The 15,619-nt window shown below is 43.6% G+C and overlaps 1 protein-coding gene across 2 annotated transcripts in view; it reads left to right on the top strand.

The window, feature by feature from the left end:
- Positions 1–15,619, top strand: part of LOC108414555 (guanine nucleotide exchange factor VAV3) — a 190,781-nt gene that overhangs the window by 127,976 nt on the left and 47,186 nt on the right. For both annotated transcript variants that reach the window (XM_037537074.1, XM_037537075.1), the window contains exons 15-17: positions 2,019–2,128; positions 7,952–8,053; positions 12,963–13,063. In XM_037537074.1, coding sequence (XP_037392971.1) covers positions 2,019–2,128; positions 7,952–8,053; positions 12,963–13,063 — 313 coding nt within the window. The remainder of the gene's footprint in view (positions 1–2,018; positions 2,129–7,951; positions 8,054–12,962; positions 13,064–15,619) is intronic.

A 15,619-nucleotide genomic window follows, 5' to 3' on the forward strand; every position in this document is an offset into this window, starting at 1 on the left:
AGAGAGGGCATAGAGAAAGAGAAAAGGAGAGAGGGTATAGAGAAAGAGAAAAGCAGAGAGGGTATAGAGAAAGAGAAAACGAGAGAGGGTGTAGAGAAAGAGAAAAGGAGAGAGGGTGTAGAGAAAGAGAAAACGAGAGAGGGTGTAGAGAAAGAGAAAAGGAGAGAGGGTATAGAGAATGAGAAAAGGAGAGAGGGTATAGAGAAAGAGAAAAGCAGAGAGGGTATAGAGAAAGAGAAAACGAGAGAGGGTATAGAGAAAGAGAAAACGAGAGAGGGTGTAGAGAAAGAGAAAAGGAGAGAGGGTATAGAGAAAGAGAAAAGGAGAGAGGGTGTAGAGAAAGAGAAAAGGAGAGAGGGTATAGAGAAAGAGAAAAGGAGAGAGGGTATAGAGAAAGAGAAAAGGAGAGAGGGTGTAGAGAAAGAGAAAACGAGAGAGGGTGTAGAGAAAGAGAAAAGGAGAGAGGGTATAGAGAAAGAGAAAAGGAGAGAGGGTGTAGAGAAAGAGAAAACGAGAGAGGGTGTAGAGAAAGAGAAAAGCAGAGAGGGTATAGAGAAAGAGAAAATGAGAGAGGGTGTAGAGAAAGAGAAAAGGAGAGAGGGTATAGAGAAAGAGAAAAGGAGAGAGGGTGTAGAGAAAGAGAAAAGGAGAGAGGGTATAGAGAAAGAGAAAAGGAGAGAGGGTATAGAGAAAGAGAAAAGGAGAGAGGGTATAGAGAAAGAGAAAAGGAGAGAGGGTATAGAGAAAGAGAAAAGCAGAGAGGGTATAGAGAAAGAGAAAACGAGAGAGGGTGTAGAGAAAGAGAAAAGGAGAGAGGGTGTAGAGAAAGAAAAGGACAGAGGGTGTAGAGAAAGAGAAAAGGACAGGGTGTAGAGAAAGAGAAAGAAAAAGAGAGAGGGTACAGAGAAAGAGAAAGAGAAAGTGAAAAGCAGAGAGGGTGTAGAGAAAGAAAAGGACAGAGGGTGGAGAGAAAGAGAAAAGGAGAGAGGGTATAGAGAAAGAGAAAAGGACAGAGGGTATAGAGAAAGAGAAAAGGAGAGAGGGTATAGAGAAAGAGAAAAGGAGAGAGGGTGTAGAGAAAGAGAAAGAAAAGGAGAGGGTATAGAGAAAGAGAAAGAAAAGGAGAGAGGGTATAGAGAAAGAGAAAAGGAGAGATGGTATAGAGAAAGAGAAAAGGAGAGAGGGTGTAGAGAAAGAGAAAAGCAGAGAGGGTATAGAGAAAGAGAAAAACAGAGAGGGTATAGAGAAAGAGAAAAGGACAGAGGGTGTAGAGAAAGAGAGAGAAAAAGAAAGAAAGAAATAGAAAAGGAGAGCAGAGGAAGAGAGAGAGAGACAAAGAGTGAGAGAGAGAGACACAGAGACAGACAGAGACAGACAGAGACAGAGACAGAGAGAGAGACAGAGAGAGAGACAGAGAGAGAGAGAGACAGAGAGAGAGACAGAGAGAGAGACAGAGAGAGACAGAGAGAGACAGAGAGACAGAGAGAGAGAGAGAGAGAGAGAGAGAGAGAGACAGAGAGAGAGAGAGAGAGAGAGAGACAGAGAGAGACAGACAGAGACAGAGACAGAGAGAGAGACAGAGAGAGAGACAGAGAGAGAGAGAGACAGAGAGAGAGACAGAGAGAGAGACAGAGAGACAGACAGAGAGAGACAGAGAGAGACAGAGAGACAGAGAGAGAGAGAGAGAGAGAGAGAGAGAGAGAGAGACAGAGAGAGACAGAGAGACAGAGAGAGACAGAGAGAGACAGAGAGAGACAGAGAGAGAGAGAGAGAGAGAGTGTATATCTGTCTCTCACTCCTGAAGTATCTGAAGCACAAACTACATTACAAAATGTTCTTCTGCATGTTGCGTGCAGTTACACCTCTCCGCCAGAGAGGTCTCCAAATCCCCAAAACTGACATAGTGTAACTTTAACTCTCAATTATGCAGAAATTTTGAAAACAGTCAGTGGAATTATCTGAACGTGATGCTGCACCTCTCTGAATGTGTGATGTTGTTTTCATGTTCTCTATCGCAGTGGTCCTATGGGTTCTACCTCACGCACAACCAGGGCCAGAGCGGCTTTGAGTTTTTCTTCAAGACCAAAGAGCTGAAGAAGAAGTGGCTGGAACAGTTTGGCATGGCCATGTGAGTGTGTGTGTGTGTGTGTGCGTGTGTGTGTGTTGGTCTGAAGCGTCAACTTGCACCTTGCTTCTCTTGTATTTCAGGTTTGTTCATAAATCAGATATATTTAGCGTGGCTGTCATGTTCTCCGACAGCCAGACACACAAAGACATAATCCCCCGTCCCAGCGCTGCCATGGCCACGTGCCAACAGCAACTCTCCGGAGTTTTCTACAGCGTAAACAATGCAGGCATGAACCCACATACACTCACGCAAGACTGCCAGTCACAGGGCTGTCCTGATTTACGAGCAGATATGAAAAGTGCTGTGTGCACAGATCTGCAGCCTGGCTCTGAACAGAGGCAGACAACCGACGCAGGTCTCAGGGACCTGCAGCTTCTGGACACCTGGTCTTCTACTGGGCTTGGACCTCAGGCTGGCCTTCCATGACCAGACTTTCACACAATGGGACACACTTACAAATGATGGCTCTTCAAGGGTTCTTTAGTAAAGACAATGGCTCTATATAGAACCATGAACACTCAAAGAACTCTTTGCATGGTGAAATGGTTCTTTAGATTGATGGAGAATGTGTTCTACATGGTTCTATAGAACCTTTTCGAAAATGGTTCTGCATTGCACCAAAAAGTGTTCTTCTATTGTTACAAGCTTGAGATCATAACTGGTGCTATATAGAACCATTTTCAAAAAGATATACATAGAACCATATACAAGACATTCCACATCAATCTGAAGAACCGTGCAGAACCGTGCAGAGAGCTCTTTGAGTGTTCTTGATTCTATATAAGAACTACTTAAGAACCATTGAAGAGTCTTATTGCTTCACATTTGTTTAACTATAAAAACGTCATGATTGCGGCACATGCAAAAGTTTATACACTCTTCCGGTTGTGAAGTCTTAACTCGTTAGGCCTTAATTGACTCGTTAGGGCTGGTTAAGCAGGACACGCATTGTCATTGGTGATTGTTATCTGATGGTCATAAATTCTGTCTAAATATCGTGCCACCTGGGGCTTCTTAAATTTTCTTCTTCTTAAAGGCTTCTTCACTTCTGAAGCTGAAGTTAATTGATGCTTCCAAAGAACTGAAAGGATGTAAAACAATTCCAGAGCACTTCCAGTTCTTCTGCTGTCCACCAGCAGAGAAATGGTATTAGCCCCTAAATGAGCTGGACCCACTAGCGGGTCCAAAGTTGTGTTGCACTGAAGTCCATGTAGTTACTGAATTATAAGCCTTAGTGTGTAATAGGCCTGAGATTTTAATGGGTTAAGACATGGCAGTTAAGGGGAACTGTGGAAGTCAAGGCAGAATCTGGAACCGCTTGTGTGCTGTGCAGAAAGACAAAGCGAAACCACATCAAAAGACGTGCAGACGGTGCATCGCTTTACTGTGCAGTGCAGCTTACACAAACATGATGAGGCCTGAAGGATTTTTCATTCCGCTGTACGTTGAGGAACGCAAATAAAGATCACTTGACCTGAGAATCCACATGGAAGGGAAGCGTAACTCATCACAAAAGTGTGGAAACAGCATTTAGATGATCCAGAGGCAAACTGGCCGGAGAAAGGGAAACAGGAGACACTCTCCTCAATAAAAGGGAAGAGTGAGATACTCTCCTCAATAATAAAAGAGTGAGATGCTCTCCTCAATAAAAGGGAAGAGTGAGCTGCTCTCCTCATTAAAAGGGAAGAGTGAGACACTCTCCTCAATAAAAGGGAAGAGTGAGACACTCTCCTCAATAATAAAAGAGTGAGACACTCTCCTCAATAATAAAAGAGTGAGATGCTCTCCTCAATAATAAAAGAGTGAGATGCTCTCCTCAATAAAAGGGAAGAGTGAGGTGCTCTGCTCAATAATAAAAGAGTGAGATGCTCTCCTCAATAAAAGGGAAGAGTGAGCTGCTCTCCTCATTAAAAGGGAAGAGTGAGACACTCTCCTCAATAAAAGGGAAGAGTGAGCTGCTCTCCTCAATAATAAAAGAGTGAGATGCTCTCCTCAATAAAAGGGAAGAGTGAGCTGCTCTCCTCATTAAAAGGGAAGAGTGAGACACTCTCCTCAATAAAAGGGAAGAGTGAGCTGCTCTCCTCAATGAAAGGGAAGATTGAGACACTCTCCTTAATAAAAGGGAAGAGTGAGATGCTCTCCTCAATAAAAGGGAAGAGTGAGACACACTCCTCAATAAAAGGGAAGAGTGAGCTGCTCTCCTCAATGAAAGGGAAGAGTGAGACACTCTCCTCAATAAAAGGGAAGAGTGAGATGCTCTCCTCAATGAAAGGGAAGAGTGAAACACTCTCCTCAATAAAAGGGAAGAGTGAGACACTCTCCTCAGTAAAAGGGAAGAGTGAGATGCTCTCCTCAATAAAAGGGAAGAGTGAGACACACTCCTCAATAAAAGGGAAGAGTGAGCTGCTCTCCTCAATAAAAGGAAAGGGTGAGATGCTCTCCTCAATAAACGGGAAGGGTGAGACACTCTCCTCAATAATGAAAGAGTGAGATGCTCTCCTCAATGAAAGGGAAGAGTGAGATGCTCTCCTCAATGAAAGGGAAGAGTGAGACGCTCTCCTCAATAAAATGGAAGAGTGAGGTGCTCACTCAGAAATATGGACGTAGATAAAGGAAATCTAGGCAGAAATCTGGTTAGCGTCAGTTCCGGAGGTGGAGAGAGAGATGAGAGAAGAGGGAGAGTAACAGCGAAGGGGAGAAAGTGGAGGGAAGGAGGTAGAGAGGAGGGAAAATGAGGAAAATGAATGTGATTTTGATTCCTAAATGGAAGCTGAGTGAGGACAACAACTACAATTAGTTTACAGCGTGTAGCGCATGCAGAGCCACATACCCAGCAGATCGGCTGATTAGCTCTGACGCACCGAGTGTGGAGTGTTTGGGAGATGAAAGAGGGGCTGAGTGCGGAAGACAGAAGAAGAGAGAAGGGGACAGAAAGAGACGGAGGGAGATTAATTGACTAAATGAATGAGTTTGGAGTGAAATTGAAGCCGAGCGTTCGTTCCCTTTGCAGCCAATCAGGACTACACTCAGTCCCCTACTGAGAGGCTAATGATGTTTTCTCTTTCACTCCTACACTCACTCTTCTTACTCTTTCACATTTCACATCACTCTCTCTCTCTTTCTCTCTCTCGCGCGCACACAGAAGTGTTTTAATACAGCACTGTGTAAAAATCAGAGATCATCCTGCAAAACAGACGTTCAGGAAAAATGAACAAGTCTCTCTTCGCCTTCACTCCAGCTTCCGTCCTTCTCAGGAGACTCACTTTCAGCTCCTCAGAGAACCTGCAGACTCGTCTCCAAAGCTCAGTCTGAGAAGCTGGTTAGATTTTCTGAAGTGATCAAACCCATTCAGTGGTGTTGAGGTCTGGACTCTGGGGTGGTCAGTCCATCGTCCAGCTTCTTTGTTTGGTGTGTCCGTCTCCTTTTCTCAGTGAGGTTCTTCTCGATCCGCTACACGTCCTTTCAGACCCACAGCGCTGAGTGGTCTTCTCACAGTGGAAGGATGGACAGGAACACCTGTGGATGTTTTCACATCTGAAGCAGCTTGATGTTCTCCTCTCTCTCAAAGACGAATGTACATGCTTAAATGTTTCCTTGCATGGTGACATTTCTTAAGACTGAGGGAGAATGAGTTGTCTGTGGTTCTATAAAGGACCCAAAAGTGTTCTGCTGTTGTTTTGATGTGATTTGGTGCTATACAGAACCCTATGTCCAACTCATCCTCCATCAGTCTGAAGAACTATTCACCATGCAAGGTGCTATAACTTTCTTTCTGGTTGTACTACAAATCCAGAGCATTTTTATACTGAAAATGCACAAAAACAAATGTGCTGTCACACACACACACACACACACATACATACACACACACACACACACACACACACACACACATACATACACACACACACACACATTTTTTGTATGTGAAGTTATTCAAGAGCAGTATGGAGAGAGAGAGAGAGAGAGAGAGAGAGAGAGAGAGAGAGAGAGAGAGAGAGAGAGAGAGAGAGAGAGAGAGAGAGAGAGAGAGAGAGAGAGAGAGAGAGAGAGAGAGAGAGAGAGAGAGAGAGAGAGTGAATGAGTGACTGAGTGAGTGGGACAGGAGAGAGGAGAGGAGAGAGTGAGTGAGTGGGAGAGGAGAGAGAGTGAGAGAGAAGAGGGGAGAGTGAATGAGAGAGTGAGTGAGTGAGGAGCGGAAAGAGAGGAGAGAGAGTGAGTGAGTGGGACAGGAGAGAGAGAGAGAGAGAGAAAATGAATGAGTGAGTGAATGAGTGACTGAGTGAGTGGGACAGGAGAGAGGAGAGGAGAGAGTGAGAGAGAAGAGGAGAGAGTGAGTGAGTGACTGAGTGAGTGGGACAGGAGAGAGGAGAGGAGAGGAGAGAGTGAGTGAGTGGGAGAGGAGAGAGAGTGAGAGAGAAGAGGGGAGAGTGAATGAGAGAGTGAGTGAGTGAGGAGCGGAAAGAGAGGAGAGAGAGTGAGTGAGTGGGACAGGAGAGAGAGAGAGAGAGAGAGAGAGAGAGAGAGAATGAATGAGAGTGAATGAGTGACTGAGTGAGTGGGACAGGAGAGAGGAGATGAGAGAGTGAGTGAGTGGGACAGGAGAGAGAGAGAGAGAGAGAGAGAGAGAGAGAGAGAGAGAGAAAATGAATGAGTGAGTGGGAGAGGAGAGGAGAGAGAGGAGAGGAGAGAGTGAGTGAGTGGGAGAGGAGAGAGTGAGAGAGAAGAGGTGAGAGTGAGAGGGGAGAGAGTGAGCGAGTGGTAGAGGAGTGAGAGAGGAGAGTGAGACAGTGAGTGAGGAGAGGAGAGACCTGCTGATAAAGCGCTGTTGAGCTGGAGACCAAGGACCAGCGCAATAGACCAGCAGCAATAGAGGAGTGGTGGAGTAGAGGCTGTCTGTCTCCGGCTCTGTACACCATCATTACGTTCAAGGCCTCTGTGGGTGGACGATACATTGGACAATCAGAGCTGATTGTGTGACTGGCTGGAGAATAACTGGACTCCTGCTTTTGAGCGTTCCTGTAGGAGCACACTTATCCTTCTCCTTTCAGAATCTAGAATTACTATTTTAATACTACAATTCTTTAATTTGACAGACACAGTGGATTTTATTTGCACTCCATTCGCACTGTTATTTAGTGAGCTGTAAATGAGGCATAATTCATATTAAATGACATGTTGTGTATTACACACACACACACACACACACACACACACATTTTCTAAGCTTCTTCTCCCTCAGGGTTGCAGGGGGTGCTTGAGCCTATCCCAGCTGTCATTGGGCGAAAGGCAGGATTGTGTATTACATATTTCGCTAATTTTCTAAGTGTAAATAATTTACCGTGTTCTCTATACAAAACAAATTTAAATATGGGATTTTGCTTCAAATTTTTGTCCACAATTCATATTTATTTGCTGAGTTTAACATATTAAAGGGAGAAAACTAGAACACAAAATGTACACAAGGCCACATATTGTTTTGTTTTTTTTCCCCAATACGTTAAATTGTGTTCACTTTAGAGGATGTGTTAACGTATTTACACTTAGACAATAAACCAAACACGCTATATGACCAGGGGTGCCTGAACTTTTACATATGACTGTAAGTGTGACGCCCTGTGGTGGACTGGCGACCTGTCCAGGGTGTCTCCTGAATTCCGCAACAGTGATCACTGAAGCTCCAACTCCCCCCGCAACCCAGGAGGATAAGCGGCTTAGAAAATGTTTTTGTGTGTGTGTGTGTGTGTGTGTAACTGTGATTCTCAGAGTTAACTGTTTCTCTCTTCCTCTGACTCCCTCTGGCTTTTCTTTTGACTTTTCTAGCTCCAACATCCGTCCAGAGAATGGCAACAGTAACTTCCATGAGTTCCGCATGCACACCTTCGACAGAATCACGCCCTGCAGCACCTGCAAGATGTTGTTGAGGTGAGCTCATCAATATTTCCTAAGTTTACCTAATTAAAAAAAAATTGAATAACTAAATACAGTTCTTAAAGCTGTGGTCATCTTAAATGGTCTGTGTAGATCTGTGGGTGGATGCAGTCTGTCCATTGGCCTGCCTTAAGGTTCAGTGCTCAGTCCTATTCTCTTTTCACTCAGCAAACTCTCCGCTGGCGTCTCACAAGGCTCAGTGTTAGGTCTTCTTCACTCTTCCCTTGGCAGCCTCTCCACTGTTGTTCCACAAGGCTCAGGTATTGGTCCTTTTTTCTGTTTCCACAGCAGACCCTCCACTGGCATCCCACAATGTTCAGATCTTGGACCTGCTCTCTTGTCCCTCAGTGGCATCTCTGCTAAGGTTCAATGCTTGGTCATCTTCTCTTTTCCCACTCCTTTGGCGTCACACAAGGCTTAGTGCTTGGTTCTCTTGTTCTCTTGTCTCACTGGTATCACACAATGCTGAATGGAAAAGTCCTTTTCTCTTTTCCCTCAAGAGAGTCTCCGCCACTATTGCTCAAGAATCAGTGCTTGGTCCTCTTTTTTCTCTCAGTAGATTGTTAACTGGTGTCCCACAAGGCTCACTGCTTGGCCCTCTTCTCTTTAGCCTCAGGAGGCTCTTCACTGGCATCCCACAAGGCTCAGTGCCTGGGCCTCTTCTCTTTTCCCTCAAAAGGCTCTCCACTGGCATCCCACAAGGCTCAGTGCCTGGTCCTCTTTTCTTTTCTCTCAGAAATCTCTCCGCTGGCATCCCACAATGCTCAGTACGAGGTCACCTTCCCTTTTTCCTCAGAAGACTCTCCACTGGCGTCCCACAAGGCTCAGTGCTAGGTCATCACTTTTCCCTCTCTCCCTGCTTTCTTGGTGATTTCTCTACATGGCTCCTTCTACCGCTGTTGTGCTGATGACACTCAACTCTTCCTCACCTTCCTGCCATCAGCCACTCAAGTTTCTACTTGTATCTCGACACGTCTGGGAGGCATTTCATCATAGTTGGCAGCCTATCACATGAATTCCAGCAAGGCTGAGATGCTTTATATCCCTAGAGATGTGTGGCCTTTCAATGATCATCCAATTTCCTTTGAAAAGTCCCTGATCACTCTGACCTGTTTGCACTGGAATAAGGAAAAGCTTTAGGGAAAAATCTTTTTTGTAATGAGAACATTGAAGGTCTAAATTAAAATATAAGGTGTGATTTTTTTTTTTTTTTTCTTCCTTTTAAAAAATGTATATGAATAAAAGTACAAGAATTCACCTCCAATTATACTTGAGTACAAATCTTCCAACATAGTTTTAATGAAGTGCTTTCAAGCCTCAGCATTTGCCTCTAGAGCCTGACACGTCTATCTCTGAACATGATGATGAAATAAGTGTTGGATGCCAGTAAAGCAGGTCATCAGGATGGAAAAAGCAGAAGAAATCAGTCAAATTCTTTTAAGTAGGAAAAAAAATACTGTCTAATTGTTAACATTACACACAAACATGTTGGCCCAAAGTTCAAGTCTAACTTTAAAATCTCAGCCTTATTACATACTAACTACAGGGACTTCAGTGCAAACTGGCCAAGTTATTGTTAGGTTATAGAGGTGTGTAATAAAACTTTGGGCCTGCCGGGAGGCTATGGCCATCTAAGGGTTACACCTCTGAAAGGTTCAAGTGCTGATGACTCTAATAGACTAAACTAATGGACACTGGCACTGTTACCAACATTTTGGCAGGCATTCTTTTAGTTTTACAGATTGATTTTTGGAACGAAAAATGACTTTAAACAGGCATCTGATTAATATGTTTGTACAAATCAACAAAGACCCCACTTACCCCTGGTCATTTAACACATTTTCAGTATCAGGGCTGGACAGGGCTCATCCACATAAAATTACAGGTGTAAAAGCACCCACGATGTATTTAAAACAGTTTTCAATCATAACAACCCAGCCACCTCTGGAAGAGGTAATATACAAATCTTAAGCATTTCTCCAGGCCACATTTAACTACCAAGTGTAAATGCATGTGTTTAAAATCAGCTCTCAATCCAGATACTGCTTACATGAAACGATTGGGGTCAAAGAAATGCTCATTTATATTAACTTCTTCAGTGGCCAGGGTCCACCAGCAGGACCAATGTTTTATTACAAGCTTCTTTAATGTAAGACTAGCTCAGCCAGTTTGCATCAAAGTCCCTATAGTAACTGAATTATAAGGCTTAGTGTGCAACAAGCCTGGGATTTTAAAGGGTTAAGAACATGTCTCCAAAATTTTGATGGACAGCGTATGGCCCATCACACACTGCCATCTGTAGTGTTTGACTCATTTTGCACACCGAGAAAAATGACTCTTTTTCTTTCTCAGAGTGAGGAAGAGAGCGAGTGAGGGGGAAAGAGAGAAAGAGGACTGGAGAGAGTGATAGAGATAGTTATAGAGAGGCTGAGGGAGTGAGATTGATAACCTCTGGGAAGTGTCTCACATTCCTCTCTCGCTGTGGTCAGAGGCAGATTGTGTGGGGGTATGTGATCATCATTAGGGTGACTTTGACAGATCTTGATGTGACTATAGCTGGACTGAAGTTCATGTGTCTCCCCACTGCCTTAAAAAAGAGAAAAAGGACAGAGCTTCTGTCTGGCAGGTTTTAAATCACTTTAATGGCGGGCTTCTGGAGTGGCTGTGTAAAATCAGTAATGGAAAAGCCTCAGAACCTTTAGGGTGGGGTGATGGAACAACTCAGAACATTCAGGAGGGGAGTAGGGGACCACCTCAGAACCTTCAGGAGTGGTGGTGAGGGCACAGCTCTGAAACTGTAGGAGGGTAGTAGGGGACTACATCAGAACCTTTAGGAGCGGAGTAGAGGACCACATCAGAATCTTCAGGAGAGGAGTTAAGTCAAGTCAAATTTATTTGTATAGCACTTTTTACAACCGATGTTGACACAAAGCAGCTTCACAGAATTCCAGTAAAGACAAAAATTTAGCATGAATGTAAAACCCCCCAGGTGAGCAAGTCAGGGGTGACAGTGGCAAGGAGAACCTCCCTCAGAGCTGAGGAAGAAACCTTGGAAGGAACCAAGGCTCACAATGGGGGACCCATCCTCCTCTTGTCAAACTACCTACAAATGATTATACTACTAATATTAATAGCAGTAGTATTAGTAGTAATAGGTACGAGTCCATGAAAACGTCAGTGTACTTCTTTGAGTAATTTTGAGGGAATTGCATTGAGTGTGCAGGTTGCACAATTTGCAGAGGAGATAATCTTCTCTAGTTCTAGCTGTGGGAGTGGGTAAAAAGTTTCCAGCCTTTCTTCTGCAACTACTTTATGTTTTATATCAGCCACGTCAGATGACAGCCAAGTTGGGTTTAATACTGTGGGTTGAATTTGTTGTCTAATATTTTCAATTTTATTATTAAAGAAGTCCATATTATTAAAGAAGGAGTAGAGGGCCATGTCAGAACCTTCAGGAGAGAAGAAGAGGACCACCTCAGAACCTTCAGGAGTGGTGATGATGGAACAGCTCAGAACCTTCAGGAGGGTAGTAGGGGAGCACCTCAGAATCTTCAGGAGTGGTGGTGATGGAACACCTAAGAACCTTCAGGGTGGAGTAGGGAGGCACATCAGAACCTTCAGGAGGGGAGTACGGGACCACCTCAGAACCTTCCAGAAAGGGTGTAAGGGACCACCTCAGAACCTTCAGGAGTGGTGGTGATGGAACAGCTCAGAAACTTTAGGAGGCTAGTAGGGGACCACGTCAGAACCTTCAGCAGGGGAGTAGAGGGCCACATCAGAACCATCAGGAGGGGAGTAGAGGACCTTATCAGAACCTTCAGGAGAGGTGGTGATGGAACAGCTCAGAACCTTCAGGAGGGTAGTAGGGGATCACCTCAGAATCTTCAGCAGTGGTGGTGATGGAACAGCTCAGAACCTTTGGGGGGGGGTAGAGGACCACATCAGGACAGGAGTAGCAGACCACCTCAAAACCTTTGGGAGGGGAGTAGGGGACCACATCAGAACCTTCAGGAGTGACGGTGAGGGAACAGCTCAGGACCTTTATGAGTAGAGGATGGTGTAACAAACCCAGAATATAAAGGAGGTGATGAACAGTCTGATCAGGAGTCACATCAGGAGTTGAGGAGTGAAGGAACCGTTTCATTTCAGTGGGGGTGATGGAACATCCTCTGAACCATTGGGAGTAAACAGAGATGAAACAGCTGTAAACTTTCAGGATTGGGGTCATAGAGCAGCTTCAGGCAATTCAGTAAGGAGTGAGAAACCAGCCTCAGAACGTTTGTTCCACCCCCTTCCTACTGCCCAGTCATAGAATCTTTAGGGGGTGTTTGAACATCCTCAGAACCTTCTGAAGGAAGGGGTGTTTGAACAGCTTCAGAACCTTTGAAGGTGATGAAACAGCCTCAAAGTTTTCACAAATGGGAAGCGAAGTCACAGAATCTTCAGAGGGTGATGGAACAGCCTTAGAACATCACTAGGAGGAGGTGATTGATCCTCAGAAACTACAGGGATGCATAAAAAAGTCTTAGAACCTTCCAAAGGATGATGAACAGTCTCAGAATCTTTAGGAGAAGGAGGTGATAGAACAGCCTTAAAACTTGCAGAAGGCTGATGGCACATAGAACCTTCAGATGGGTGATGGAGCAGCCTTAGAAGAGGAGCTGATTGAACAGTCTCAGGAACTTCAGGATTAACTACAGAATTCATCATCTGACACAAAACTACTGTAACTTGTCTTCTCTCTCACCCCATGTTGCACTCTACAGTGCCTGCACAGTGATCTCTCTCTCTCTCTCTCTCTCTCTCTTTCTCTCTCTCTCTCTCTCTCTTTCTCTCTCTCTCTCTCTCTCTCTCTCTCTCTCTCTCTCTCTCTCTCTCTCTCTCTCTCTCTCTCTTTCTGTAGGGGTATATTTAATCAGGGTTATCAGTGCTGTAAGTGTGGAGAAGGGGCCCATAAGGAGTGTCTCAGCAGAGTGGCTTTGTGTGGAAAACCCAGCACCTCGGGTGAGTCTCACACACACACACACACACACACACACACACACACACACACACACATCATCATCATCCAGACATAAACTGTAAACTCAGCATCAGATCTTAAAAACAAAAATGTCATAAATTATGTTATAATAAGTTGTAATATGTTTTTTTGTGAAGTTTGTGCATAACTGTGACTCAATTTAACATCGTGTTGTCTTGGGACTTCACCAGAGACCTGCCTGTATTGACTCAGGACTTGCCATAAGACCTGCCTGTATTGACTCTGAATTTGTCTTAAGACTTGAAGCAAGAGTGAGGACTTAGGCAGGCAGTTAGTATAGAACTTATTAGTGGGGTGTAAGTGTCCATTTCTTAGATGCTTAACCTTGTAGCTCCAGTGCTAAAACTAATAAAGCAAACTTTACACATCAAGCATGTCTTGGCTGATCGACTGCATTTGGGATAAGAGTTAAAACTGGCTAGATAAGATATTTTACCAAGCTATCTCTTTAGCGCTGTGCTCTGCTGTACAGCGAGAGGTGTGAATGCTGAGAGGCTGTAACTCTGCTGGAGTAAATGAGCCAGTGTGACAGTGAACATTATGTTTTATGTGCTTAGAGATGTGTAATGTTTAACCTGCAGCGGAGTGTGTTAGGGAGGCCAATAAAGCCAAGACCACGCGCACACACACGCACGCACACACACACACACGTCACTGCTGCAGTAATCTGGTGCAGCCTGTTTGTGTGTGTGTGTCAGGTTCATACCTTTGCGTGTCTGATTATGTTTGTGTCAGGAGTGTGTTGTGGTTGTTGTTTTGCTCTGTCTGTATATGTTTGTGTGCTTGTATGTTTGAATTTGCATATGATATATATATAATACTGAGCAAAAGTCACCCTTTGTTTATTTTATTTACAGTCAAAAATGCAATAATGTGCGAGTTATTTATTTGCCAGCATCAGAAAAAAAGCAGAAAACATATATTTAACAGAAAAGTACACAGAAGCCTCAACAACCTAGTACAATATCAAATCCAGCCGTTTTTAATTTGCACACTCATTACTTTTGTGCACCTGCTGCCACTTTAACTCTTCCATCCTTCCATCCAAACCAGAGTTACTCCTGCCACCAAAGAACAAAGAAAGAGAAATTAGTACCAACAAAACCAGCAAGAACCAACAAGTTGATAATAATAATACTAATAATAATAATAATAATAATAATAAAACAAGAGAAAAACCATTCGATAACATTTTCTATGAATGTTATGTTTGTAAGCATCTATAAACACATTTATAATATGTTGTAATGCATGAGGCACTATAAACATTGTTATAAATATTTATAAAAAATGAATTGCTCTGGATTACACTTTAGAGCCATGTTTACTATACATTATGAATTGTTAGTATAATGCATTATAAGTAGTGTTAATAACATGTTATACTGTCAGTGCCAAATAAGTCAGTCCCAGCTTAGAGACCGTAAAAGTAAAGACAGATTTCCAGTATTTTATCACCACTGGTGCTGTTGGGGCTGCATCATCGGGGCTTCAGTCCTGAATATTCAGAAGCTTCAAACAGCGTAATATTGGATATGCAGTGTTAAGTCAGGGCCAGGCTAACGGAGGTGCACATTAACAGTGGTGCACATTAACAGTGGTGCACATTAACAGTGGTGAACATTAACAGTGCTGAACATTAACAGTGGTGAACATTAACAGTGGTGCACATTAACAGTGGTGAACATTAACAGTGGTGAACATTAACAGTGGTGAACATTAACAGTGGTGCACATTAACAGTGGTGAACATTAACAGTGGTGCACATTAACAGTGGTGCACATTAACAGTGGTGAACATTAACAGTGGTGAACATTAACAGTGGTGCACATTAACAGTGGTGCACATTAACAGTGGTGAACATTAACAGTGGTGAACATTAACAGTGGTGCACATTAACAGTGGTGAACATTAACAGTGGTGAACATTAACAGTGCTGAACATTAACAGTGGTGAACATTAACAGTGGTGCACATTAACAGTGGTGCACATTAACAGTGGTGAACATTAACAGTGGTGAACATTAACAGTGGTGCACATTAACAGTGGTGAACATTAACAGTGGTGAACATTAACGGTGGTGAACATTAACAGTGGTGAACATTAACAGTGGTGCACATTAACAGTGATGAACATTAACAGTGCTGAACATTAACAGTGGTGCACATTAACAGTGGTGCACATTAACAGTGGTGCACATTAACAGTGATGAACATTAACAGTGCTGAACATTAACAGTGGTGAACATTAACAGTGGTGAACATTAACAGTGGTGCACATTAACAGTGGTGCACATTAACAGTGATGACCATTAACAGTGCTGAACATTAACAGTGGTGCACATTAACAGTGGTGAACATTAACAGTGGTGAACATTAACAGTGCTGAACATTAACAGTGGTGCACATTAACAGTGGTGACCATTAACAGTGGTGAACATTAACAGTGGTGAACATTAACGGTGGTGAACATTAACAGTGGTGCACATTAACAGTGGTGAACATTAACAGTGGTGA

Source organism: Pygocentrus nattereri, chromosome 3 (genome assembly GCF_015220715.1).
Source record: "Pygocentrus nattereri isolate fPygNat1 chromosome 3, fPygNat1.pri, whole genome shotgun sequence".
Classification (NCBI taxonomy): domain Eukaryota; kingdom Metazoa; phylum Chordata; class Actinopteri; order Characiformes; family Serrasalmidae; genus Pygocentrus; species Pygocentrus nattereri.